Source organism: Talpa europaea (genome assembly GCF_964194135.1).
Source record: "Talpa europaea genome assembly, chromosome: 9".
NCBI classification, from domain to species: Eukaryota; Metazoa; Chordata; class Mammalia; order Eulipotyphla; family Talpidae; genus Talpa; species Talpa europaea.
The window spans coordinates 16,039,095-16,061,655 of NC_140076.1; the positions used below are offsets into that span (position 1 = coordinate 16,039,095).

The 22,561-nt window shown below is 39.4% G+C and overlaps 1 protein-coding gene across 7 annotated transcripts in view; it reads right to left on the bottom strand.

The window, feature by feature from the left end:
- Window positions 1-22,561, bottom strand: part of EYA3 (EYA transcriptional coactivator and phosphatase 3) — a gene marked incomplete at both ends in the record, with an annotated part of 65,076 nt that overhangs the window by 7,302 nt on the left and 35,213 nt on the right. For 3 of the 7 annotated variants that reach the window (XM_084243884.1, XM_084243881.1, XM_084243880.1), the window contains 7 exons: window positions 2,061-2,221; window positions 5,069-5,127; window positions 7,183-7,272; window positions 9,122-9,205; window positions 10,667-10,806; window positions 12,867-13,050; window positions 16,646-16,731. In XM_084243884.1, the coding sequence (XP_084100010.1) occupies window positions 2,061-2,221; window positions 5,069-5,127; window positions 7,183-7,272; window positions 9,122-9,205; window positions 10,667-10,806; window positions 12,867-13,050; window positions 16,646-16,731 (804 nt within the window). The remainder of the gene's footprint in view (window positions 1-2,060; window positions 2,222-5,068; window positions 5,128-7,182; window positions 7,273-9,121; window positions 9,206-10,666; window positions 10,807-12,866; window positions 13,051-16,645; window positions 16,732-22,561) is intronic. The other 4 variants (XM_084243882.1, XM_084243878.1, XM_084243883.1 and 1 more) reach the window with 2 other exon arrangements.

Here is a 22,561-nt window from a genome sequence, read left to right on the forward strand (position 1 = left end):
AGCAAGAGCTGAAGGGGGAAACAGGGAGTGGTAAATCTGGAAGAGTTCCCAGCATTTCTACTCTCTCTAATGAAACCAAAGTCCAGGGAGGAAGTGGGACCTTAAACAGTAAGGTAATGTCTCTTGGTCTCAGAAGTCTTTCCCCCTCATACACTGCTCCCACAGCAACTTTACTTCCACCCCATACAGAACACATCAACCTGAGATACCAGGTTGAATGACCAACGTTTCAAGTTTCATCTGTTTGTATGATACTTTTGAAACAACAACACCTGATAAGTGACTAAAACACTGCATAAGAAAAAATAATTACGCACCAAACAAAACAGAATTCACCTGAGGAGAACATGCTGTCAGATATGTGAGTTATAACATTCAAATGAATAAATTTGGCCCTGTGGAGAAATCCTGCATTCTATTACCAATGCTCCATAAAACAGAAGGCATTTCTGTGAGCAGAAGAATGTATGATCTGTTTTCAGATTGATTGTTTCACAATGCAAGCCCAGAATTACATGACTTTCTTAATGTTTCTGACAAAATAAAACCAGTTCCTATAGGTCATATGCTTAACAAATACTATGACACAACACTTTTGTTAATTCCTATTTTACAAAACATTGCTTTTAATTTGTCTTCCAGACTTTTGGTTTGTAGACTCAGGGGATTTTCACAAAGGGTTATATATCATTTTCTTCAGGAAACCAAGTTCAGGCACTCATTGGGCACAAAAAGGATCAGACACTTATGGTATACAGGAAAACCAACAAAGGATAAGCTAATATATCGACAAAAGAAGACAAGCAAAGACTGAGACTTGCCAAATAGAGAGTACCGACTTTGAATCATGAAAACAGCAATAAAAAGGAAGGAGGTTGAAAAGAGTTAATTAGATTTCAAGGCCCTGAGGCCCATTATTTTTAATCTGGTTTTGGAGTGGTGTTAAGAGGAATGAACTACAAACTGATCTTTTACTTTTTGTACCATAGTGTATGGTGGTATGGCATGGTAGGAAGGCTCTGTTGACCTGGGTAATGTACCTCTAGACAGTGATATTTCACAGTGCTAAGTATTTCTCATAGGTACACTGGGTAGAGAGTTAGGAAATGTGGATTCCAGCTATAGTATGGTAAGCAACTTGCTATGACGCTATGGGTAAGCTGTCCTTGCTACCTTCATGACAGACCCATCGATTTTCTCAAATATCAAGAGGGATTTAGATTAGCTCTCTAAACACCTCCTTTTCTAATTTGAACAATCTATGGCCAATGAATTAATTCTATATGTATTTTAGACATAATGTTATCTAACATTTAAGATTATTTCTGGGCAGAAAGAATTTCCAAGGTCCTTCAAGTTGTAAGCATATGGACACTGCTAATCTATAATACTGGACCTCGTTTTATATCCACTATTTACCTAGTCACTAGTTCTGACTTGTCTTGATGTGTTTATACAAATATGACACCCTATTAAATAGTCTGGATAGTAGCTGTGACTCTGGAATAAAACACAAGTCAAAAAACGATCTACTGTCTAAAAATAACAAGAGGGCCTCCCCGGTGGCGCAGCGGTTGAGCGCTGGGTTGCGAGGCTGCCCGCAGCCTCTGCAGCGCCGGTTCGATCCCCGGCTGCTCCCCGGCCACGGGAGGAGGGTCCCACATGGCGCGCAGACCTCTCCTGCCGCCCGCTGCTCCCCTCAGCGGTGTACTTCGGTCCTTCTGCCTGTTCTGCTCCCCGCTCTGGCTCTGGTGAATTCTCTCACCCTTCCGCGCTTCTCACTGTACCCAGTGCTTGTATAAATAAATAAATAAATCTTTAAAAAAAAAAAAAAAGAACTTAAAAAAAAAAATAAAAATAACAAGAGGTCTTTGCAAAGTTATGCTAAGAGAAGTCTACAAGAAATGCTGAGATTCAAATCGCCTTTAAAAAAAAATGTTGCAATATTATTGCGGCACAAATTCATAAGCGGTTGCCAGGAGTGTGTAAAGAATCCCTGGAGAAGAAAATAGGAAGTTGGAAGGAAACAGAACATTAGATTGGTTGGATGCCACACTTACCACCCACGTTGCTTTTATGTTTATCATAGATTTCTCTCACTTTTCGGTAGCGGAAAGCCAATTTCCTCATCCAGTCCACACCTCCCTGGACACCGACAGAGGAACCATGGCTGCCACTGCCTCCTGAGCCACTGAAACCATCTGTTGAGAAACTGTAGTTGCTGCAAAGAGAGGATGACAATAATGAAAATCTATCCTGCATGGGGGTTTTGGCCAAATGCCACCTGTGATTCTCCAGCCTATTCCTGGCACTTGACATGAAGGAAAACAGCTTCAAGTATCTTTTCCTTAAATCTGCAAGGTCAGAGTTGATCCTTCATTAGTCCTCCATTTCACTGTCACTTCCATCAAAGATAGGATGGAGACGGAAGGAAAAAGAGGTGGGAACAATTCAAGTACCAGTATCCCCTAAAGGCTGACTTGAGAGAGGGTATGTTTTCATGAAAATATAATGGACAGAAATAACCCAAAATACTGACAGTAGTAAGATAACAGAGATGTTCTCCCTCTGTGACATGTCAGCTGCTTTATTAAGTCCAAGGGTCAATGTGTTTGCTTAAAAATATGCCCTCAAATTCTTTGATATTCCTTCTTCTAGTTCTGTCCCCTTTGGGTACAGACCACGCTTTGAATATAAACAGAATATGGTGGAAATGACGGTATTAGACTTTGGACCACTCGTTCTGAAAGACGTCAGGGTTAGATTAGAACACTCAGCTGCTCTAGGCAGAGGCAGAAGTGGGAAAGATTTCAGGCCTGCTATTATCAGTTACACTTGAGAGGGCTTCCACTGCCAGGCAAGCCTTTGGATGACTGCTCCAGACAATTATCTTGATCCACGCTCAGAGACCCTGATTCAGACCTACCTAGTTAAGGCACTGTATTGTTATGTCCCTGACCTATAGGAACTATGAGATGATAAATGTTTGTTTTAAGCTACTAATTTTTAAAAAATTTTAATTAGTATTTTTAAAATTTTATATATTTTTACATCATTTTTCATTTTTGCACAATGTATGCATTTTCATCTTGGTTATAGTCCCCACACAATTCCCCCCCCCCCCCCCCGTTTTGATCCTACTCTCCCCCCGCCCCCTAGTATGTCTCTGGTTTATAGTTGTTTGTTGATTTTGATTTTTACTTTATTATAATCAGTCTTTTCCTGGTCCCTTATTTAAGTTTTCTAAATTCCTGCTGAGTGAGACCATCTGGTATTTTTCTTTTTCTTTCTGGCTTATTTCGCTGAGCATGATCCCTTCCAGCTCCATCCATGTTGCTGCGAATTGCATGAGTTTATCTTTTTTGATTGCTGATTAATAGTCCATTGTGTATATAAACCACATCTTCTTGATCCAGTCATCTGTTTTTGGGCATTTGGGTTGTTTCCATAGCTTAGCTATTGTAAATAGTGCTGCTATAAACAGGGGTGCAGGTGCCCTAATGTTTCTGTGGCCTTTGGGTAAATACCTAGGAATGGAATTGCTGGACCATATGGAAGCTCCATCTTTAGCAGGTTGAGGAATCTCCACACATTAAGCTACTAAATTTTGGGTTAATTTGTTATATAGTAATAGGTAACTAATAATAGTTACTCAGGCTAGAAGGCGTTACTACTTCATTAGATTTTTAAATGATCGACAGAATTAGAGACAACTTGGTTTATTTGCAAGTCAAAATAGAGTTCGGAGTGTGAGATTCTTAGGAAATAAAGCTGCCAAGATTAAGATATGTTATTACTGGTATGCCACACATATAAGAGAAACAAACATCAGGGTTCAGGGTAGATAATAAGTACTTTAGACCAGGATTTTAAGTAAAAAAGATGAGTAGATCTCATAGGAATGGAACCTATGGCTAGATGCTGCTCAAGGAAAGTCTTTTCATCCTCAGCACTGTCAGATGAGGTCCTTACTAAGTGCTATGTCCAGCTCTGCTCTATACTTGAGAATTCATGGAAGAAATACATAATTTTAGGGTAGAAAAAAGGGACGGACTTTTTGCCTATGAAAAGAAACATTTAAAAAAATTAACATGAAAAGATGTGGCAATTTTTTTTTAAAGTCTTTAAATACAAGTTAGATAAACTTTTGGATCTTTCTTAGTGAAGACTACTGGGCCAGAACACAGTAACCAAGAGAGAAAATGAAAAGAGTAAGCAAGCAGTTGCTACTGAGACCACTTTGATTTAGCGTTGACTGTTATATTTGCGACTGTCTTCCATAAGGTTATTTTCTGATACCATCAGACCTTCACAATTAAGTTTCCTTGGTAAAATTCCTGATGTATATTTGTATTTAATACCAATCAGTCTAGAAGCATATTTTTCCAACTGAAAATACAGCCAAAGAGAAACCAGTATATCCTTTGCTTTAGAACGCTTTTTCTTACTTCCATCATAGCTACCCATTCTTTTTTATTTATTTATTTATTTTTTTAAATAGAGGCATGCTTTATTTATTTGTTTGCTGGTTTGTTTGCTTGTTTTGTTTATACATGCACTGGGTACAGTCAGAAGTGCGGGAGGGAGGGTGAGAGAATTCACCAGAGCCAGAGCGGGGAGCAGAGCAGGCAGAAGGACCGAAGTACACTGCTGAGGGGAGCAGCGGGCGGCAGGAGAGGTCTGCGCGCCATGTGGGACCCTCCTCCGTTGGCCGGGGAGCAGCCGGGGATCGAACCGGCGCCGCAGAGGCCGCGCGCAGTTTCGCAACCCAGCGCTCAACCGCTGCGCCACCGGGGAGGCCCTATAGCTACCCATTCTTCAATGTCCTATTCAAATTCTATTGCTCCCCTGTTGGTGTCACCCCACTTCCCACACCCACTTTTCTTTCCAATGTCCCATTATGTTTTCTACTGTCACCTCACATAATGCCTCTCACTGTTAACTATGCCCTGTCTCTCTAGTACATTGTGATCTCTGTTTAGGCAATGTCTTATTCATCTTTGTTTTCCTCTAAACCTTGTATCCATAACAGGCATATTGATGTTTAAGACACCATTGTTTTTATCACCTCAAGTCTTGGCCATTGTCATCAGAAGCCACATCTTCTACATGCACCTGGTCACACTCCTGTTAAGAGACAAAACCAGATACTGTTTCAATCCAGGAGTAGAAGTGCTTTATCACCATGATATATTGTAAAAAGACCACAAAAAATGGTGGGATGATGAAATACCTTATGATCTTGCTTATGCAAGGGGGTTTACTCTCACCCCCCTTGTTGTCCAACTTCTTTTATGGCTTGATTTACAGTCTTCATGAAATCTTCCTTGACCACCCCAACCCTTGCGGAGTTATGCTCTTCTTTCTATAGTTCATTTCTCCAGCAGCTCACAGATATAAGCACAAGCTCCCTTACACTGTCAGGTGTCTGTCCTGTACTACACTCTAAGTTCTAATGGCAGGCCCCATATCTAAAAGCTCCTTTGCACCCCTCAAGTCTAGTCTAGTGCTTTCACATCGCATATACCCCACCACATTTTTGTACATAAAACAGATGTTTATAGAAAATGGTATCAAAACTAAGAATGACTGAAACAAATTTACAAATTCAAGTTTAGTAGGAGTTAGAAAAGGTCATACTGGTCAAATCTCATGTTCTAAAAGTCAGGTGAAATGATCTGCCCAAGATTATAAAACTGGCGAGTAGTAGAAAGAAACAAGAAAGAACCTGAGTCTTCTGATTCGAATCTAAGGTTCTTCCCGCCAAATCCATGCTACTATTACAAATGCCACCCGCTACCTAACTCTGACAGTCACTCCTCTGGCACTATCTAGGGAAGCACTGTGATGTCCACCTGCATCAGAATCCTCTGGGGAAGTTTTTTAAAAATGCATATTCTTGGGTCCACCCCAGACCTACTTAAGTCAGGATTTCTGGGAGTGAAGTCCTAGAATCTTCATTTTTAACAAGCTCCCCAGGTGATTCTTATGCCCCCTAAAGTTGAGAACCACTGACCTGGGGGGCAGGAACACATTCAGGTCAAATTCTTCACAGAACTTTCAGTCCTGAGTGAGGACTATGTCTAGAAAATCATTACAAATACAATTTGGCAATAATTACTGGCACATAGTAGGTTTTCAATAAATGTCTGCTGAATAAAAACTGATGTTCTAACTTATCAACAGGATAAGTTGAGGGAAGATTAAAGCACTGTGGAACTTAAGACAAAAAGTACTGGAGTTTAGTGTCTAGTTTTTTGAGAACTGTCTATTGAGTAAAACTACATTGTATTTAAAAAGAAACAGGATCACTTCATCTGTTTATAAAATACTATCTTACTTTACTTTAAGATTTTCACTATTAAAAAAAAGTAGGCAATATATGTAGTATACAGTTCAAAATTTGAAAAGACAAGAAGTGACAAATCTGCTCCTTTCCACTTCTGTGTCCCAGCAATGCAGTTCATTCCCCAGATAGAACTATTATTAGTTCCTTGTGTAGGATAACTGCATGACAGGGGTCTAGCATGGGGAGATAACTTTTCTAACTTGGGACCCACAGTTTGCTTTTCTGACTCTCAATCTTGTACTCTTTCCACTCTACCATGGTTACCTCAAAGGTGAATTCAAATGTCAAATTCAAAAATTTCCACCAAGAAGCTCTCAGTGTTTCTTAGTCTTCCTTATACCTAACTATAAAATGATTTTGGACATCAAAGGTAGCCTAAATAGGAAAATGAATATGCATAAAATGCAATAACTTAAGCAGTCACTTATAATAGATCTGACACATCAAGAGACTATCTTTAAGAAGGTAAAACTGAAGAAGAGTCAAAATATAATTGGGACAAATAATCAAACCCACTTCATATATATAGTTGAAGACAGATGAAAATACTGAAACACTGGGTTATGTATTAGTGTTTTACCTGATGCGTGGGCATTTTTTCTAAAGCTAGATTACTTCCAAATGGGCCAACAAAAACTGAAGGAGAAAACCAAGACTGTGTAGGGACCTAACCGAGACACGATTCCTGCAAGACTCTAATCCCAAGTGGCCAGCTAGTCTCTCCATCCCCACCCCTGTCTCACCACCCTTCCTCTAAATACAAGGACAGGCTCAATACATAGATATTAAACAGAATGTTTCACTAAAGCACATAAACAATTTAAAATGCTTACCTCTAAGTCATTGAAAAAAAGATGTGTATCAGCCACTTCAAAAATCATCTCTTCCATTGTTAAACCTGAGCCAATCACTACTGTTGGGTCCTGGAAGATAGTAAGAGGGAATTTTGCTTCACTTGGTACTCACAACACTGATTCTTATCTTTAAATTTTAAAAAATTATTTGGAGTCAACATCAAAACAACACATATTTTACAAATATGAAAATGTGAAAATTAAACAACACAACAGAGCTTCTATTACTGATGCAATTTCATTCATAGTTATGAGAATCAGTGGTTGTGCAACAGAAGGTTGCAGGCAGTCAAATATTTCAAGACGTAGGAGGGGAGAATTAGAAAACCCATTTAAAAAATTAAATTTTGGGGAAAATTCCCTGTTTCAAGGGAAATTCTAACTATTGCTAAAATATTGTTGCTGTTTATATTCACTCCCATTATCTTCACTGCCCACACTCTCCTCCCACTGCCAACACACACGGCAGAGCATTTAATATCCAGTCAGTTATCTGACAGCCTTAACAATCAGGAACTAAGTAATCAAAGCCTGAAGAGTCAAAATATTTGCTGGAAAATCAAGCACTTTGTGCTTTAAAATGAACCTCAGGTCTTATAGTTGTATGCTTTTATTTATATACTTTCTTATACAGCTTAGAAACTTAGCGTCAACTTGCCAGCTTAGATACTAAAAGCCTGTTGTTAGTGAAAATAATAAATAATTGAGAGTACTATGAGAGCAAAGGAAACAGATATTCTTTTTTTTTTTTTTAAAGATTTATTTATTTATGCATACAAGAGCTGGGGTACAGGCCAGAGATGTAGGGGGTGAGAGGACTCACCAGAGACAGAGTGGGGAACAGAACAGGTAGACTGACTGAAACACACTGCTGAGGGGAGCAACTGGCGCGACAGGAGAGGTCTGCTGCGCCATGTGGGTCACCCCCCTGGCCGGGAATCGAACTTATACTGCAGTGGCTGCGGATAGCTTCATAGTGCTGTGCTTAACTCCTTGTGCCACCAGGGAGACCCAGGAAGCAGATATTCTTAAAAAATGTATTCACAGGGCCTCCCCGGTGGCGCAGCGGTTGAGCGCTGGGTTGCGACCTCTGCGACGCCGGTTCCATCCCCGGCTGCTCCCCGGCCACCGGAGGAGGGTCCCACATGGCGCGCAGACCTCTCCTGCCGCCCGCTGCTCCCCTCAGCAGTGTGCTTCGGTCCTTCTGCCTGTTCTGCTCCCCGCTCTGGCTCTGGTGAATTCTCTCACCCTCCCACGCTTCTGACTGTACCCAGTGCATGTATAAACAAAACAAACAAATAAATAAATAAATAAAACATGCCTCTATTAAAAAAAAAAAAATGTATTCACAGATATTGAGGAACAAGAGCCTGGAAATAACTTAGTATAGAAATACTCACATTAATCTCAACATTAGCTCAGTCTTCTATCAAAACTGTTGTCAAAAACAAGTCAAATTCTGTTTGATATAGTTAAAGAAGGTATGTAATTTTAAAAAAAATATTTTATCTGTATTTATTTACATATATCTGGCACATATTCAGCTAAATAAAATCCTTAGTTTAGGTTTTAGAAGTGATAAAGAGATAACAATCAGTCTTTAGAATACATAATCCTGAGACTCCATTCTGTTTTTAGCCTCATTCCATACTTAAGTCTTACAAAATACCACTCCTGAATACATTCAGCTTTTGCACTGATCCTAGGTCTAGTCTTTAGCTTTATCATCAACAGTGTCTGACCACAAACCCAGCCTAGCACAAGCCATCAGGCAAATGTGGGAAGTGTGAGAAGTGAAAACGTGGGAAGTGAAAAACCAATAGGATAAAACAGAGGTAGCAGAGAAAGTGACTTTGGATTTTTGCCCACATAGTCAAGAGAGGGTCAGTAACAATAAAGGAAAAAAGATTCAAATTACCTTTCCATACTTCTGGGCATAGGATCCAGTAAGAAGGGAATGGAAGATGATGATAGTTTCATCCAAGTCCCACAGAAATACCCGCTGAAGGAGGAAAATACAAAAAATGAGTGAGCATCTTTTCTAAAAACAATAGACTGAAACAAGAAATCAACAAAAAGGAGAACTAGAAAATTCACAAGTACATGAAAATTAAACAGCACAATCTTAATCAAAGAATCAAAGAACAAATCACAAGTGAAATTAGAAAATAACTTTAGATGAATAAAAATGAAAATGCAACATACCAAACACTATGGGTTGCGGCAAAAGTAGTACTAAAAGGGACATTTATAGATGTAAATACATATAGTAAAAAAGATCTCTTAATTGTACACTTTAAGGAATTAGAAAAGAGTAAACCAAACCCAAATCCAGAAGGTGGGAAAAAATAAAGATTAGAGATTTTAAAAAAGAGAACAGAAAAATAATAGAGAAAATAATTGAAACCAAAAGTTGATACTTTGAAAAAGAATTAAAAATCGACAACTTTCAGCTAGATTTACTATGAATGAAAAGAGAGAAGATCTAAATTACTAAAATCAGAAATGAAAATGGGGACAGTATTATTTAAATGAAATGGATCTATTCTTAGAAATACACAAAGTGCCAAAACTAACTCAAGAAAAAATTTCAAAAATTTTGAATAGGCCTGTAACCAGAAAGGAGGTTGAATCAATAACAAAAAACATCCCAACATTATACCCCAATAAAAAAAATGAGTTCGCAGGTTTCCACAAGAAATATATCAGGACTTTAGAATTATTTCCTTCCCTTTTTCTGCTAGGAACAAAGAGGCTCAAAACAGTCTCAATTTACCTATGTCTTAAGAATATCTAACAAAGGACTCATTTTTAAATCAAGTCATTCTCCCTTATTAAGTGAACACATTACAGAAAAATTGAAACTGGAAAACAAAAGGCTTAAAAAACTTCACTATTATAAAAATTAGCATTTTGTATGACTTCCTAGTCTTTGACAATGAAGCAAAATGTATGACCCTAAGAAATGCATACAATGCTTAGCCACAGAATGCATGCCAATCTCATTAATAAGTTACCAGATCTGGTTGCATGTTTCACAGAAAGTTGGACTAAAGCACCACAGTCCTCTCATTTCACTTTAAGATTTTAAAATGGAGAACAGTATGACACTGTGACACTCTTCACTTTTGGAATATGATGCACTGTTCCTTCTGTTCTCTTCTGTAATTATAGGGAATAGTCTGTTCTTTCCCGAAAAAGAAGCCACTAGCTAACTAGATTTTGAAAAAAAATTTCAATGCTTTTGGTGAAAAATGGAAAGCAATATGGTACGTCTAGGAATAGAAAAAACCTATTTTCCACATTTCTCTTTTCACTAGGCCATTTCAGTTTCTTTTGCCCTGGAATCAAAGAGCACATAACACAGAATGAGATTATCTTCATGAATTTCAGATATACACTTGATAAACTTAAGAAATGAGGAAAAACTAAATAGTTAACTCAAATGAGTTTCTTCCCATACTTCCAATTCACTGTCCTGGGAAGAGCCGGCATCAGCTTTCCTCTTGCCCCGGTTTTTGCCAGTCATATTTTTCCTGGACTGATCATCAGCATCTTTACTTGGTGTACTCTGGGACAAAGATGGGCTTGCAGAAGGGTCTCCTGGAAAGCAAAAATGAGATATGTATTGACAGTAGTTAGCTCTAAGACCAGAGCAGGAACAGGAATAAAGACTGGAAAACCAATTTTTTCCCAAGCAATTTGTGAATGTAGACCTACACACTGAATATCAATAGCTCCTAATATCACAGAGGTGAAACACATATGCCTGCCATGAATTTGTCCTGTCAAAGAACAAAAAACCAAAGAACACGAATCTAATCAAACTTCTAGATCAGTTTCTTAACCTGGCACAATTGATGTTTTGGGTCAGGTAAGTTTTTGTTATGAAGGATGTCCTATGCAATGCAGGCTATATTTGTTAAGCAGTATCCTTGGCCTCTACCCACTACATGCCAGTAGCACAACCCATGTAGTGTGAAAACAAAAAATGTTCCCATACTTTGCCAAATGTCCCTGGAATGGGGAGGGAATGGGGATGCAGCAAAATAACCTCTAATTGAAGACAACTGCTCTAGATTCAGTTACCATATTACAACAAAATACAGAAGGCAGCAGGACATCTAATCGCCATAATAAATACCAAACATGTAATTGGCAAAAACCACACTGGGAAATGGTATGGGATAAACAATCCAGTTTCCAGTGAGATAAGCATATCCACTACTCGTAATATATGGATTTTATTTGGACCTTAGTTTAAACAAAACTGTAAAAGAAAGACAAAATTCCTACCATTTGAGAAAATTGGAAATAAATATGAAAACTTTTGGTATTTTATGATATTAAGAAATTATTGCTAAATTATTTTGGGTGGGATAATGGCACTATAATTATGTTAACGAGTATTTATCCTTTAGAGATAAGATACCTGGAATTCAGGGAGGGACTTAGATGAAATATAGTTGAAACAAGATTGCTAATGAGTTGTTAACTGTTGAAGATGGCTGACAACTTCAGTCTGTTTTAGAATGTCCTGTAGTAAAAAGCTAAAATTGTTAAAAAAAAGCTAAAATTGTTATAAAAACAATACTGAGAAATGAATTCACAAGTTAAATAAATTTCAAGAATGACAAGTTAAATAAATTTCAAGTATGACAATTTACTTAGAAGACTGGTAAAAGATGCACAGAAAACTGCTTTTGCTGATGGTAGAATACTTTTAAAAAAATACATGAATGGGCCTCCCCGGTGGCGCAGCGGTTGAGCACTGGGTTGCGAAGCTGCCCGCAGCCTCTGCAGCACCTGTTTGATCCCCAGCCGCTGGGCGAAGTGTCCCATATGGCGTTCAGACCTCCCCTGCCACGCCCGCTGCTCCCCTCAGCAGTGTACCTCGTCAATCTGCCTGCTCTACTCTCCCCTCTGGCTCTGGTGAATTCTCTGACCCTCCTGCACTTCTGACTGTACCCAGTGCTTGTATAAATAAATAAATAAATCTTTAAAAAAAAAAAAAATACATGAGTGCTGATGATAAACAGTCCTTCCTCAAGTTACAGGAACTATCAAATTTTCGTGAAAAATAAAGATGAAAAGTGTATGCATATGTCTATTAAATGTGTACAAGGTCTTTGTGTCAGGGTGTTTTTTAAACCTGGACATCATAATTCATTTATACATTTCAAAGCTCTTAACATCCCAAATTTGTAGTTTGAATTTTATATGTTCAACATAGGGGGCAAAGGAGCAAAGGACCACAGTTTTCCTCAGAAACTTAAAGCTCCACAGCACAGAAAAAGTTAAGAACCACTGCTTTGAGGTCTTAGTACATCTAAAATATACACAGGCTAAAACCAGTCTTCCAATTTTTACAAAACTTTCAAACTTCTCAAGTTCCCTATAAAAAGCTTATTAAAGCCACAGGAAGGGCAGAGTGGGAGGAGACATTCTTGGTACGTTTCTGTTCACAGTATCAGGTGTTATATTCAGTGAGCCAATGGTTCATTAAGAGCCGCACCAATATTAAAATAGCCCTCACCTGAAAGAAAAAGTGAGGGTTTCTTTATTGCATGGTTTATAGTGACTGAGCCCAAAACAGAATAATCTTCACCATCACCTGTTGGTACTACCTTTAAGTCAAAGTCTTTATAAGCCCCAGTGCTTACCAGAGGAAAGTCTCTGTGCTGCAGGTGTGGGGACCATAACACTAGACTTCTCTGTCTGGTATGAGGCTGCTGCTAATGTGGTACTCTCAGCATCACTGTTAGTCTGGCCTGTGACTCCAAAGCTGGAGCTGGGATAGCAGGTCTGGTACTGACTCTGGCCAAGGATAGTATAGGTGGGATAGTCCTGTAGGCCAAAGGGAATAAGAGAGGTAAATAAGACACTTAAAAAGATCATAACATTAATTTTTAACACATAGGCCTCACATGTCCCTCTTACTTATATTTCTAAAACATTTATTTAACTTCTCATTTACCTATTTGTCTTCCACCTAAACCCATGATTTTCAAAATTCATTTTGTGGAAACTTAACAGTCCAGAGGAGATGCCTCGGAGGCCATCATTGGAACGAGGGGAAAGCTGAGAGGAAAAGTTCCTGTGTGCTCTACACACACCTCTTTTTCTTCTACAATAGCTCTTTTTTCTACTTTATGTAGGTACTAAACTTCTGCACATATTTCTGCATGGAATTTTTGAAGGAAAGATTCTATACTTCAAGAAGTTTTACAAACTATGGCATTTGATGGTAGTGCTTCTAAGGAAAGATTAAAAAAAATGAATATCCTACATTAAAGTTTTCCAGTTTAAAAATTGATTGTCTTTTTCTATTTAAAACATCAAGTTTCAGGCCTGCCTGATGGCTCAGGCAGTTGAGCGCAGCATTGTGGGGTTGTCTGCAGCCTTTGCAGTGTGGGTTTCATCCCAGCCGGCTGGCAAGATATCCACATGGCGAGGCGGACCTCTCCTGTCTTGCCTGCTGCTCCCCTCAGCAGTGTGTTTCGGTCAGTCTGCCCATTCTGTTCCTCGCTCTGTCTCTGGTGAATCCTCTCACCCTCCCGCACATCTGGCCTGTACCCCTGTTCTTGGATGCATGAATGACTAAATCTTTAAACTAAACAAACAAACAAACAAACAAATAAATAAATAAAACAGCAAATTTCCTGTAGAAGTAAAGTTTCTTTTAAATATAGGGGAAACTTTCGGTGGTTTCATGGAGACAGGTCAAAACTTAACAAATTATACATTTTTAATCTGTGCAGTTTATTTATGCCAAACAGTATCTTAATAAAGCTGCAAAAATAAATGGGTATGATGCAGAGCTTTAAAATTTTCCACTGGGCCTCCCCGGTGGCACAGCGGTTGAGCACTGGGTTGTGAAGCTGCCCGCAGCCTCTGCAGCGCTGGTTTGATCCCCGGCCGCTGGGCGAGGGTCCCACATGGCACGCAGACCTCTTCTGCCGCCCACTGCTTCCTTCAGCAGTGCACTTCGTCAGTCTGCCTGTTCTGTTCTCCGCTCTGGCTCTGGTGAATTCTCTCACCCTCCAGCGCTTCTTACTGTACCCCAGTGCTTGTATAAATAAATAAATCTTAAAATAAATAAATAAATAAATAGAATTTTCCATTGTGGGGCCGCCCTGGTGGCACAAGGGTTAAGTCTCAGCACTATGATGCTAACCCCAGCGTTTTGCAGCGATCTCCCAGGGAGGTGACCCACATGGCACAGCAGACCTTTCTTGTCTTGCCCACTGCTCCCCTCAGCAGGGGATTTCAGCAGATCTGCCTGTTCTGCTCCCCATTCTGTCTCTGGTGAATCCTCTCACCCCTTGCACCTCCGGCCTGCACCCCAGCTCTTGTATGCATAAATAAATCAATCTAAAAAAAAACTTAAAATTTTCCATTTATACTAATGCTGGTGATAAGGAGGAAGAAACTTATTGATCTAAATTACTTATAGATTGATTACCAATTACTAAATTACCAATTACTTATAAAGAGTATGCAGGATCTACCATAAGCCAAATATAATTCACAACGTGTGTGTATGTATGGAATATTAAAGAATGAACCAGAAAAGCTGAACTCAAGGAAGTTAAAAATCTACCAGGAGAGAAGACCCCAAAAAAAAAAAAAAAAAAAAAAGTCCAACATAATGACAATAAATTATATGTCAAAGGAGTGGGACACAGAGGAAGAAAACTATCAATGAAGAGTGTGGTGAGTTTTTCTGAGCTAAATAGGCAGAACAGTTAAGAACATGGATAGACCTTAAAAAAGTTTAATTAAAGGCACAGAGATATTGAATTTGACTGAAACATAAGCTCTTTGCAGGACTAGATGACTGGTTAAGGAGTATGACTTAGAGTCTATAGGCAACAGGGCCTCCCAGGTGGCGCAGCGGTTGAGCGCTGGGTTGCGAAGCTGCCCGCGGCCTCCGTGGCGCCGGTTCGATCCCCGGCTGCTTCCCGGCCACCGGAGGAGGGTCCCACATGGCGCGCAGACCTCTCCTGCCGCCCGCTGCTCCCCTCAGCAGTGTACTTCGGTCCTTCTGCCTGCTCTGCTCCCCACTCTGGCTCTGGTGAATTCTCTCACCCTCCCGCACTTCTGACTGTACCCAGTGCATGTATAAACAAAAAAACAAACAAACAAATAAAAAAAAAAAAAAACATGCCTCTATAGAGTCTATAGGCAACAGTGTAGAGTTTATGTGGGGTAAGAAATGGAGATTATCAAATTTAAACCAACAAATATGCAAAAGGTCTGAGCAGTTCAGTGACATGATAAAAAGTGGGATTTAGAGAAAATAGTGTTTTAGAAAATGGACAAATGGGAAAATCAGAGATGAGCAGTAAAATGTGGTAATTCAAAAATAAAGGGGAATAAAACCAAAACAAGTAACTGCTCACAAAAATGAAGAAGGAAGTATTAGGTGAGAGAACAAAACCAAAGATGACTGGTGTGGTCTTATTAGACTGAGGTTTATTAAAAATTGGTGTTAATGATAAGAATCAAGAAGTCTTTGGGAAAGTGGTTTTTGTTTTGGAAGACAAGAAAACAGCAGAGTGAAATGCAAGAGTGGTTTTGATTAACCTTAGAACTTAAGGAAACAGCAGGATTTTTAAAAAAATGTGTCCATCAATCAGCAGGAAGCCTGTAGTTATCAGGCTTATCTAGGTTAAGCAATAGAATCTTCATTTTAAAGACAATAAATATTTATTCTGAGAGCGATTAAACATTCCTAGGGAAGAAGTAATAATCATGTAGAAAACCAAACAAAGTCTGTTCATGATAGAAGACAGGATCAAAAGGAAAAGCAATGAAAGAGAGACAGTACCTTGAAGAGTACCAAGCACACAGTAAGAATTCCATAAATATTTGTGAATTAAAAGAATGGACAAATACAAAAAAAGTCAAACATAAAATACGAACCAGAATGTTAATTACAGTCAGGAGAAAAAAAATCTGTGGAGCCAGGGTTGATAGTATTAACAGCTTCAGAGAAAACAACAAAAACAAAAAAACCTTAAAACACTGAAGATGTTCTAAGCATGAAGAGTTAGTAGAACTGTGATCAAAACTAAACCAGGGTGGCTAAACAAAAAGTGGAGATTTACACATCCCACAAATATTTATTATGTGCCTTTAATGTGTGTGCCAGACATTTTTCTGAACTCTGGGAATATAAAGAATAAGGCCCTACCCTAAAGGATAATTTCCCTAGAGGACAGGGAAAGGAGTAGATATAGTAGATGAGGGAGCAGCTATAATCTTAACATTCGGAGTCTTAGTAGAAGAATGAGGGAAACTAGATGAAAGCCTGAGAAAATACACCAGAAATTGGTCATCCAGAAATTGGTTAGATTGGCATATTGACCATAAAAAGAAAAGAGGAAGAGCAAAGTAGATGAAACATCAAATAGAATGAACAAAAGTATTACTATACCTGGTTTGAGACGCTGGAAACTGCTGCTGCTGGAATATTGGCAATAGTAGAAGAAGTAGATATCAGGCTGGCATTTGTGCTTGAAGCTATGGAATTGAGAATACAAACGATATTAAGTATACTATGTAAAAGGCTAGAAGAAATTGAATATATACTGTATCTTAAGTAAACAGATCTATAAGGAGATAAAGAAAATTGACAAAGGAAACAAATACTGGTTTTGCTCTTTTGCATGCCATACCCTGATTAGAAAAACAGTTCAGACATTTTTCTATTTCAACTAAAGTCCTCAACTCTTCTTACATAAACAATGCACTAACAAAATAAGAAGTTAAACCAAATCAATCCATCTCTTCCAGCAGTTGAAAAATGACTCACCTGCAGTAGGACCTACTGACAGATCAGTAGAAACAACAGGGGCTCTGGTAAATCCTACACTGTGATTATCTGTCACTTGCCCCAAATTCCACCTTTCCTGATGAACATAATTATCTTAAGAAACAGAGCTAGTCTTTCAAATTCTAAGTGCTTGGTATTGTTTCTTAGGATCTATTTAAACAATGGATTGTTAATGGTGATCAACAAGCACTATAACCTAGTATTTAATGACTTTACCAATGAGACTGAAAAAACTAAAAAAATATTCAATATTATTTTGTCTGGGTAAAAGTGTATACTATATGCTACATAGGCTGCCTGCCTTGTTAAGTTTTTAATTTCCTGCTACCAGATTCTAACAGGCCTTCAGTCCAAATCTCAGTAACTAGTATTTGCTACAGTTGTTACCAGAACCCAGTCACCTTAGCAGTAGGAGGCAGCATGAGCAGTGAGGTTCTTTCACCCTGCTGCTTCACCACCAGTCATTTGTGGCAACTGCTTCTCAGAACCCAGTAACTGCCTTTTTGTCAGTTGAGGCAGGTGCTCTTCAGAGACCATTTATGTGACAGTGTACTTCCTGCTATGAGCTAAATGGTCCAATCAGACTTTTGTTACCAGGACCTACCCTCTCACCACAAGTCAGTTGGGGCAGTTGCTCCTCAGAGCCCTTTTATGTAAAGAGCACTTCCTGGATTGTGGAATGGACCAATCAGGTGCTATGGGCTGATAGGTAAATGGTCCAATCAGCCACGGGATCGAAAAATGGCCCAATCAGACTTGTGGGTGGGCACCCTGAGAGAGGATGTAAGCCAGGGTTGGAGAGAGCTGAGAGGGAGACGGTGCCAGCCCCTGAAGGAGAGCTGCTGATGCCAGCCTCTGAAGAAAAGACAGACACCAGCACCTGGAGAAAAGAAGATGGTTCCAGCCTCCAAAGGAAGAAGAAGGGGAAGATTCTGTTCCTGGCCTCCAAAGAAAGAGGAAAAGAAGCATCCAGCAGCCGATCACTAAGGAGGGAAGAGAAGCCTAAGACTTCTGTCAGACTGGGCCTTTGGTCTTGTTCCTGACATTGCCTGAAAGGAGCCCCAGAGGCTCTGGGCCTGGTGTCTCCAAGTGCTGTTTGTTGTTGGTATAACCCGACAATTCACAAAGAGCTGTTAACACTGGGTGTCTCTGACACCACATCTGTAGGACCAGTAGTGACCATCACTACTGGCCAGTGCTGTCCAGCACTCCTGGTTATTGGCGACCATCACTGATGCTATCTGGGTGAGGCAGCTGGCCACCTGTGGATACAGTAAGCCCTTTGTTTCCCGTTTGTAAAATAAACCCCATGACTGTTGTTCCTGGAGCCTGATCCTCTTATTGGGCACTGCCTTTTATTAGGCTACAGCCCTTGGTTTATTAGGCTATAGCCCTTGGTTAGCCCTTGGTTTTGATTTTTGGCCTTTTGGGTCTCTGGTCTGAGAGCCCAGGCAGGCGGCTGGCCATTCCATCCTTCCATCCAACCTACTGCCTTGCTGCCCTTTTGCCCTTCATGCCCCTGTTTCACAGTGACTTTTGGACAAGTGGACAATATACTGATCTTGAACTCCTCTCTTTATAAGCACTCTTTGACATGGTTCCTACTACAGTCACACACACCATAAGGACATCAGGTAGACTTGACTATTTGACTATCCCATAGCAACAAAGTCCTCTAGAGGAAAAGTTAACAGGAAAACCTCATTAGAACAAGGCAGGTGAACAAATGCAGCAAAAACTTGAGTGTGCTGGTCAAAATCAGAGAATTTTTATCCTTTCCCCAACAGTACTCTGCATAGAATAAAGTCTAGAGGAGAATAAGATAAATTAAAAGGAACACCTACTGCTGCAACCCTGGCTTTCAGATGAATAACCTAGGACAAAAGAGAGTTAATTTGTCTACAGTTATGGAGCTAAGTCAAGATGATGAATTGAACCCCCAGTTCTTAATCTACTACCCTGATAAGGGATCAAACGTCATGACTATTCAGGGAGATTTTCTTTTCTACTATAATTCCATCCCCAGGAGAACTAAAATACTCTTCAGTGCTTACTTTCTTAAACCAACTACTAAATGAAAGAAAATACAGATAGTCTTTTTTCCCCATAAATATACACCTTCTTCTCTGCTGTGGCTTAACTACTTTTTCCTAAGAGGAGGTACTAAGAAATGACTATTATACTCTAAGTAGGTTTTATTTATTTTTTTTTTAAAGATTTATTTATTTATTCATACAAGAACTGGTATACAAACCAGAAGTGTGGAGGGTGAGAGGATTCACCAGAGACAGAGTGGGGAACAGAACAGGCAGACTGACTGAAATACACTGCTGAGGGGAAGCAGAGGGTGAGTCAGGAGAGGTCTGCTGCGCCATGTGGGTAGCTCCCTGGCCGGGAAATCAAACTCTTGCTGCAGTGGCTGCGGGTAACTTCATCGGTTGTGTGCGCCACCAGGGAGGCCCTAAGTAGGTTTTAAATCAGCCTTTAGGAACAGAATTCTTTATAGATCCCAAATTATATTATCAATACATTATGCCAGACAGGACTGCAAGAAAACAGACTGAACACAGGTGATCTAAGGTGGGAAAGAAAAAACTTATTTAATCTCTTAAATTTTCCTCTCCCAGGAAAGTCCCCCTCTAGCTAGACTTTTCTTTGGCTCTGGTTCTAGTATATACTTCTCTTTCCCTCTTACTGAACTTTTATTCTGTCCTACTTTCTTAGTCAACAATGAATGTCCAGAGGTACAAATCATTCATATCTGATCTTTACACACATGGGAAAAAGGTAATCTTACTGACAAGATGGTTTTACAAATTTAACAATTTTTTTAAAAAGATTTATTTATTTATACAAGAATCAGGAACAGACCAGATGCACGGGAGGGTGAGAGTATTCACCAGAGACAGAGCGGGGGACAGAACAGGCAGACTGACAAAATACACTGCTGAGGGGAGCAGTGGGCGTGACAGGAGAGGTCTGCTGTGCCATGTGGGACCCTCGCCCATCAGCCGGGATCGAACCGGCACTGCAGAGCCTGTGGACAGCTTCATTGCGCAGTGCTCAACAGCCTGTGCCACCAGGGGAGGCCCAAATTTAACAGTTTTTTAGACCACTTAATGAAATGAACTGGCGATAAAAGGGAAGACCTTATAAACAATTAGCCATACCTGTACATTTATTGTCTTTGCCAGGAAGTTTTATGACTTCATTAGTTAGTTTTTAAATCTAGCTACTGAATTTTTAAATAAGAACCATACTAAAAATCATAAATATCTCTTAAATAGTGGCTTCTATTATAGGAGACGTTCGCCTGCTGAGTAGATGTTGGCCTGCTGAATAGGAAAGTAGGCTCAATAATAACTCGTGTTATTCATGCATTCAGTAAACCAGGGTCTCCTATGTGCGTAGAACAAATGGTGAACAAGAAAAATTACCTGCCTTCATGGAGTTTTCAATTCTAGCGAGAGAAGTTAGAAAATAATTAAAGAAACAATATTCATCTGGGCTCTTGTAACCATCACTGAATCCAGGCTAAACCCATCTTTCATTCAGTTTCATTTCCGCATGCTTACCCCCAAATCCCCCCAGGTATGACTATAAAGCCAGGTACCTCAAAAACTACTGATCATCCTGCATGAACATATGTATGTAGGTCTAAATAAAACAACATTTAACTGTAGATTTACGGAACAAAGGCAGCAGCAATGAAATATGCAATGAAAAGGACAAATAAAGAGAAATCAACTAACATTCAAGTGGAAATTCCACTTGTAATATATCTAAAGAGCATGAGCTTTCCTAATGTCAACAGGATGGCCAATTGCTTTATGATTCCCTACTCCTGAGTTCTAAAATGGAGCTTCACAACTGTTGAAAAGAAAAGGCTTCTGAGAACCATGTCCCAGTAGAGATGCACCTAATACAGTCAATGGGCAGGTAGTTTCAACCAGAAAATTGTTAAGAGGCACAGTTAAATTTAAGGGCCTTAAAGTTGAAGGATTAATCCAAGGGGCTAATGGAACATAAAAGTTTGCACAAGATTTTGTTTCTACCCACCCCTCTCATTTTATATACGCCTGTCTATCACATTTGATCACACCAGTCTTCTTCAAGTTATTTATAACAAACTTTTTCCCACTCAAGGACCTTTGCAATGCTGCTTTCTGCCTATGTTGTTCTTCTTGGTAGTTCCTCTTACCTTTCTGGCATGATGGAGTCTCTTCAAAATGTCTATTTCAGAGAGACTTTATTAGCTTCTTTTTTTTTTTTTTAGATTAATTTTTATTTATTTATTTATTTATACAAGCACTGGGTACAGTCAGAAGCGCGGGAGGGTGAGAGAATTCACCAGAGCCAGAGCGGGGAGCAGAGCAGGCAGAAGGACCGAAGTACACTGCTGAGGGGAGCAGCGGGTGGCAGGAGAGGTCTGCGTGGGACCCTCCTCCGGTGGCCGGGGAGCAGCTGGGGATCGAACCGGCGCCGCAGAGGCCGCGGGCAGCTTCGCAACCCAGCGCTCAACCGCTGCGCCAGCGGGGAGGCCCTTTATTAGCTTCTTTATTAAAACTAACTCTTTTCTATTTTCCCAATGACAATAATCTATTCTTTATTCCTTTCAGAGTATTTTTTTATTTACTTTCTTGATTTCTGTCTCCCTCTAGTCTGTAAGCTCCCCACTAGCCTCTGTCTTAATATCTATCAAAACACCTGCATACAGTAGACAATGCTTAATAAATACTTGTGGGATTCATGTATAGCAGCATGTCTTGCATGGACCAATTATGAAGGAAAAATGTTATTTTCTGCTATATTAGGAGATAATAAGAAGTAGAGAGATGAGTTCCTAAAATTCTCAGTATGTTACCAATGTAATGGACAAAAACTCATTCCTTTTCTGATCTAATAAAAATTGTGCATATTTTGGTTAAAAAGTATGCCGAGTGGGTCAACTGCCCAATTTTTTAACAATTACTAAGTGCCTAGTATTTATAAATACTGTTTATGTTCTTGGTTTGTGTCAATGCATAAATGAAACCTCCTTCAAGGAGCTTAGTAAATAACAGTAGTAAAACTTTCCTGAGCACGGTTTCTCACATTACTGGGGTCAAAATTTACAGATCTGCAAGTCTAGAATGATCCATGTGATAATGGGTTAGAGCCAGAGACATTAGTCAGAACTCATGTTTAACTTGCTGACACAGATTGTCATATATTGAAATATTTTTATAGATTTGTGTATATACACATACATTTCTGTGTTGCATCAGCTGAGAGTCTACAAGAAATTGCACTCCTATAGCAATGAACACACCTAGTGTCTTAATTTTGGTTTCTAATACCATTCTCCTCAATAAAGATAATTAGGACTCCACAGAGAAATGGCTTGTAATAGGACTTGTATTAGGTAAATAATACACAAGCTGAGCATGGAGCATTTGGTAATACCAGAAAATAAGGAAGTACTAATGAAACAACAAAACAGAAAACGCTATACTGATAGGCATATGACAAAAGGCA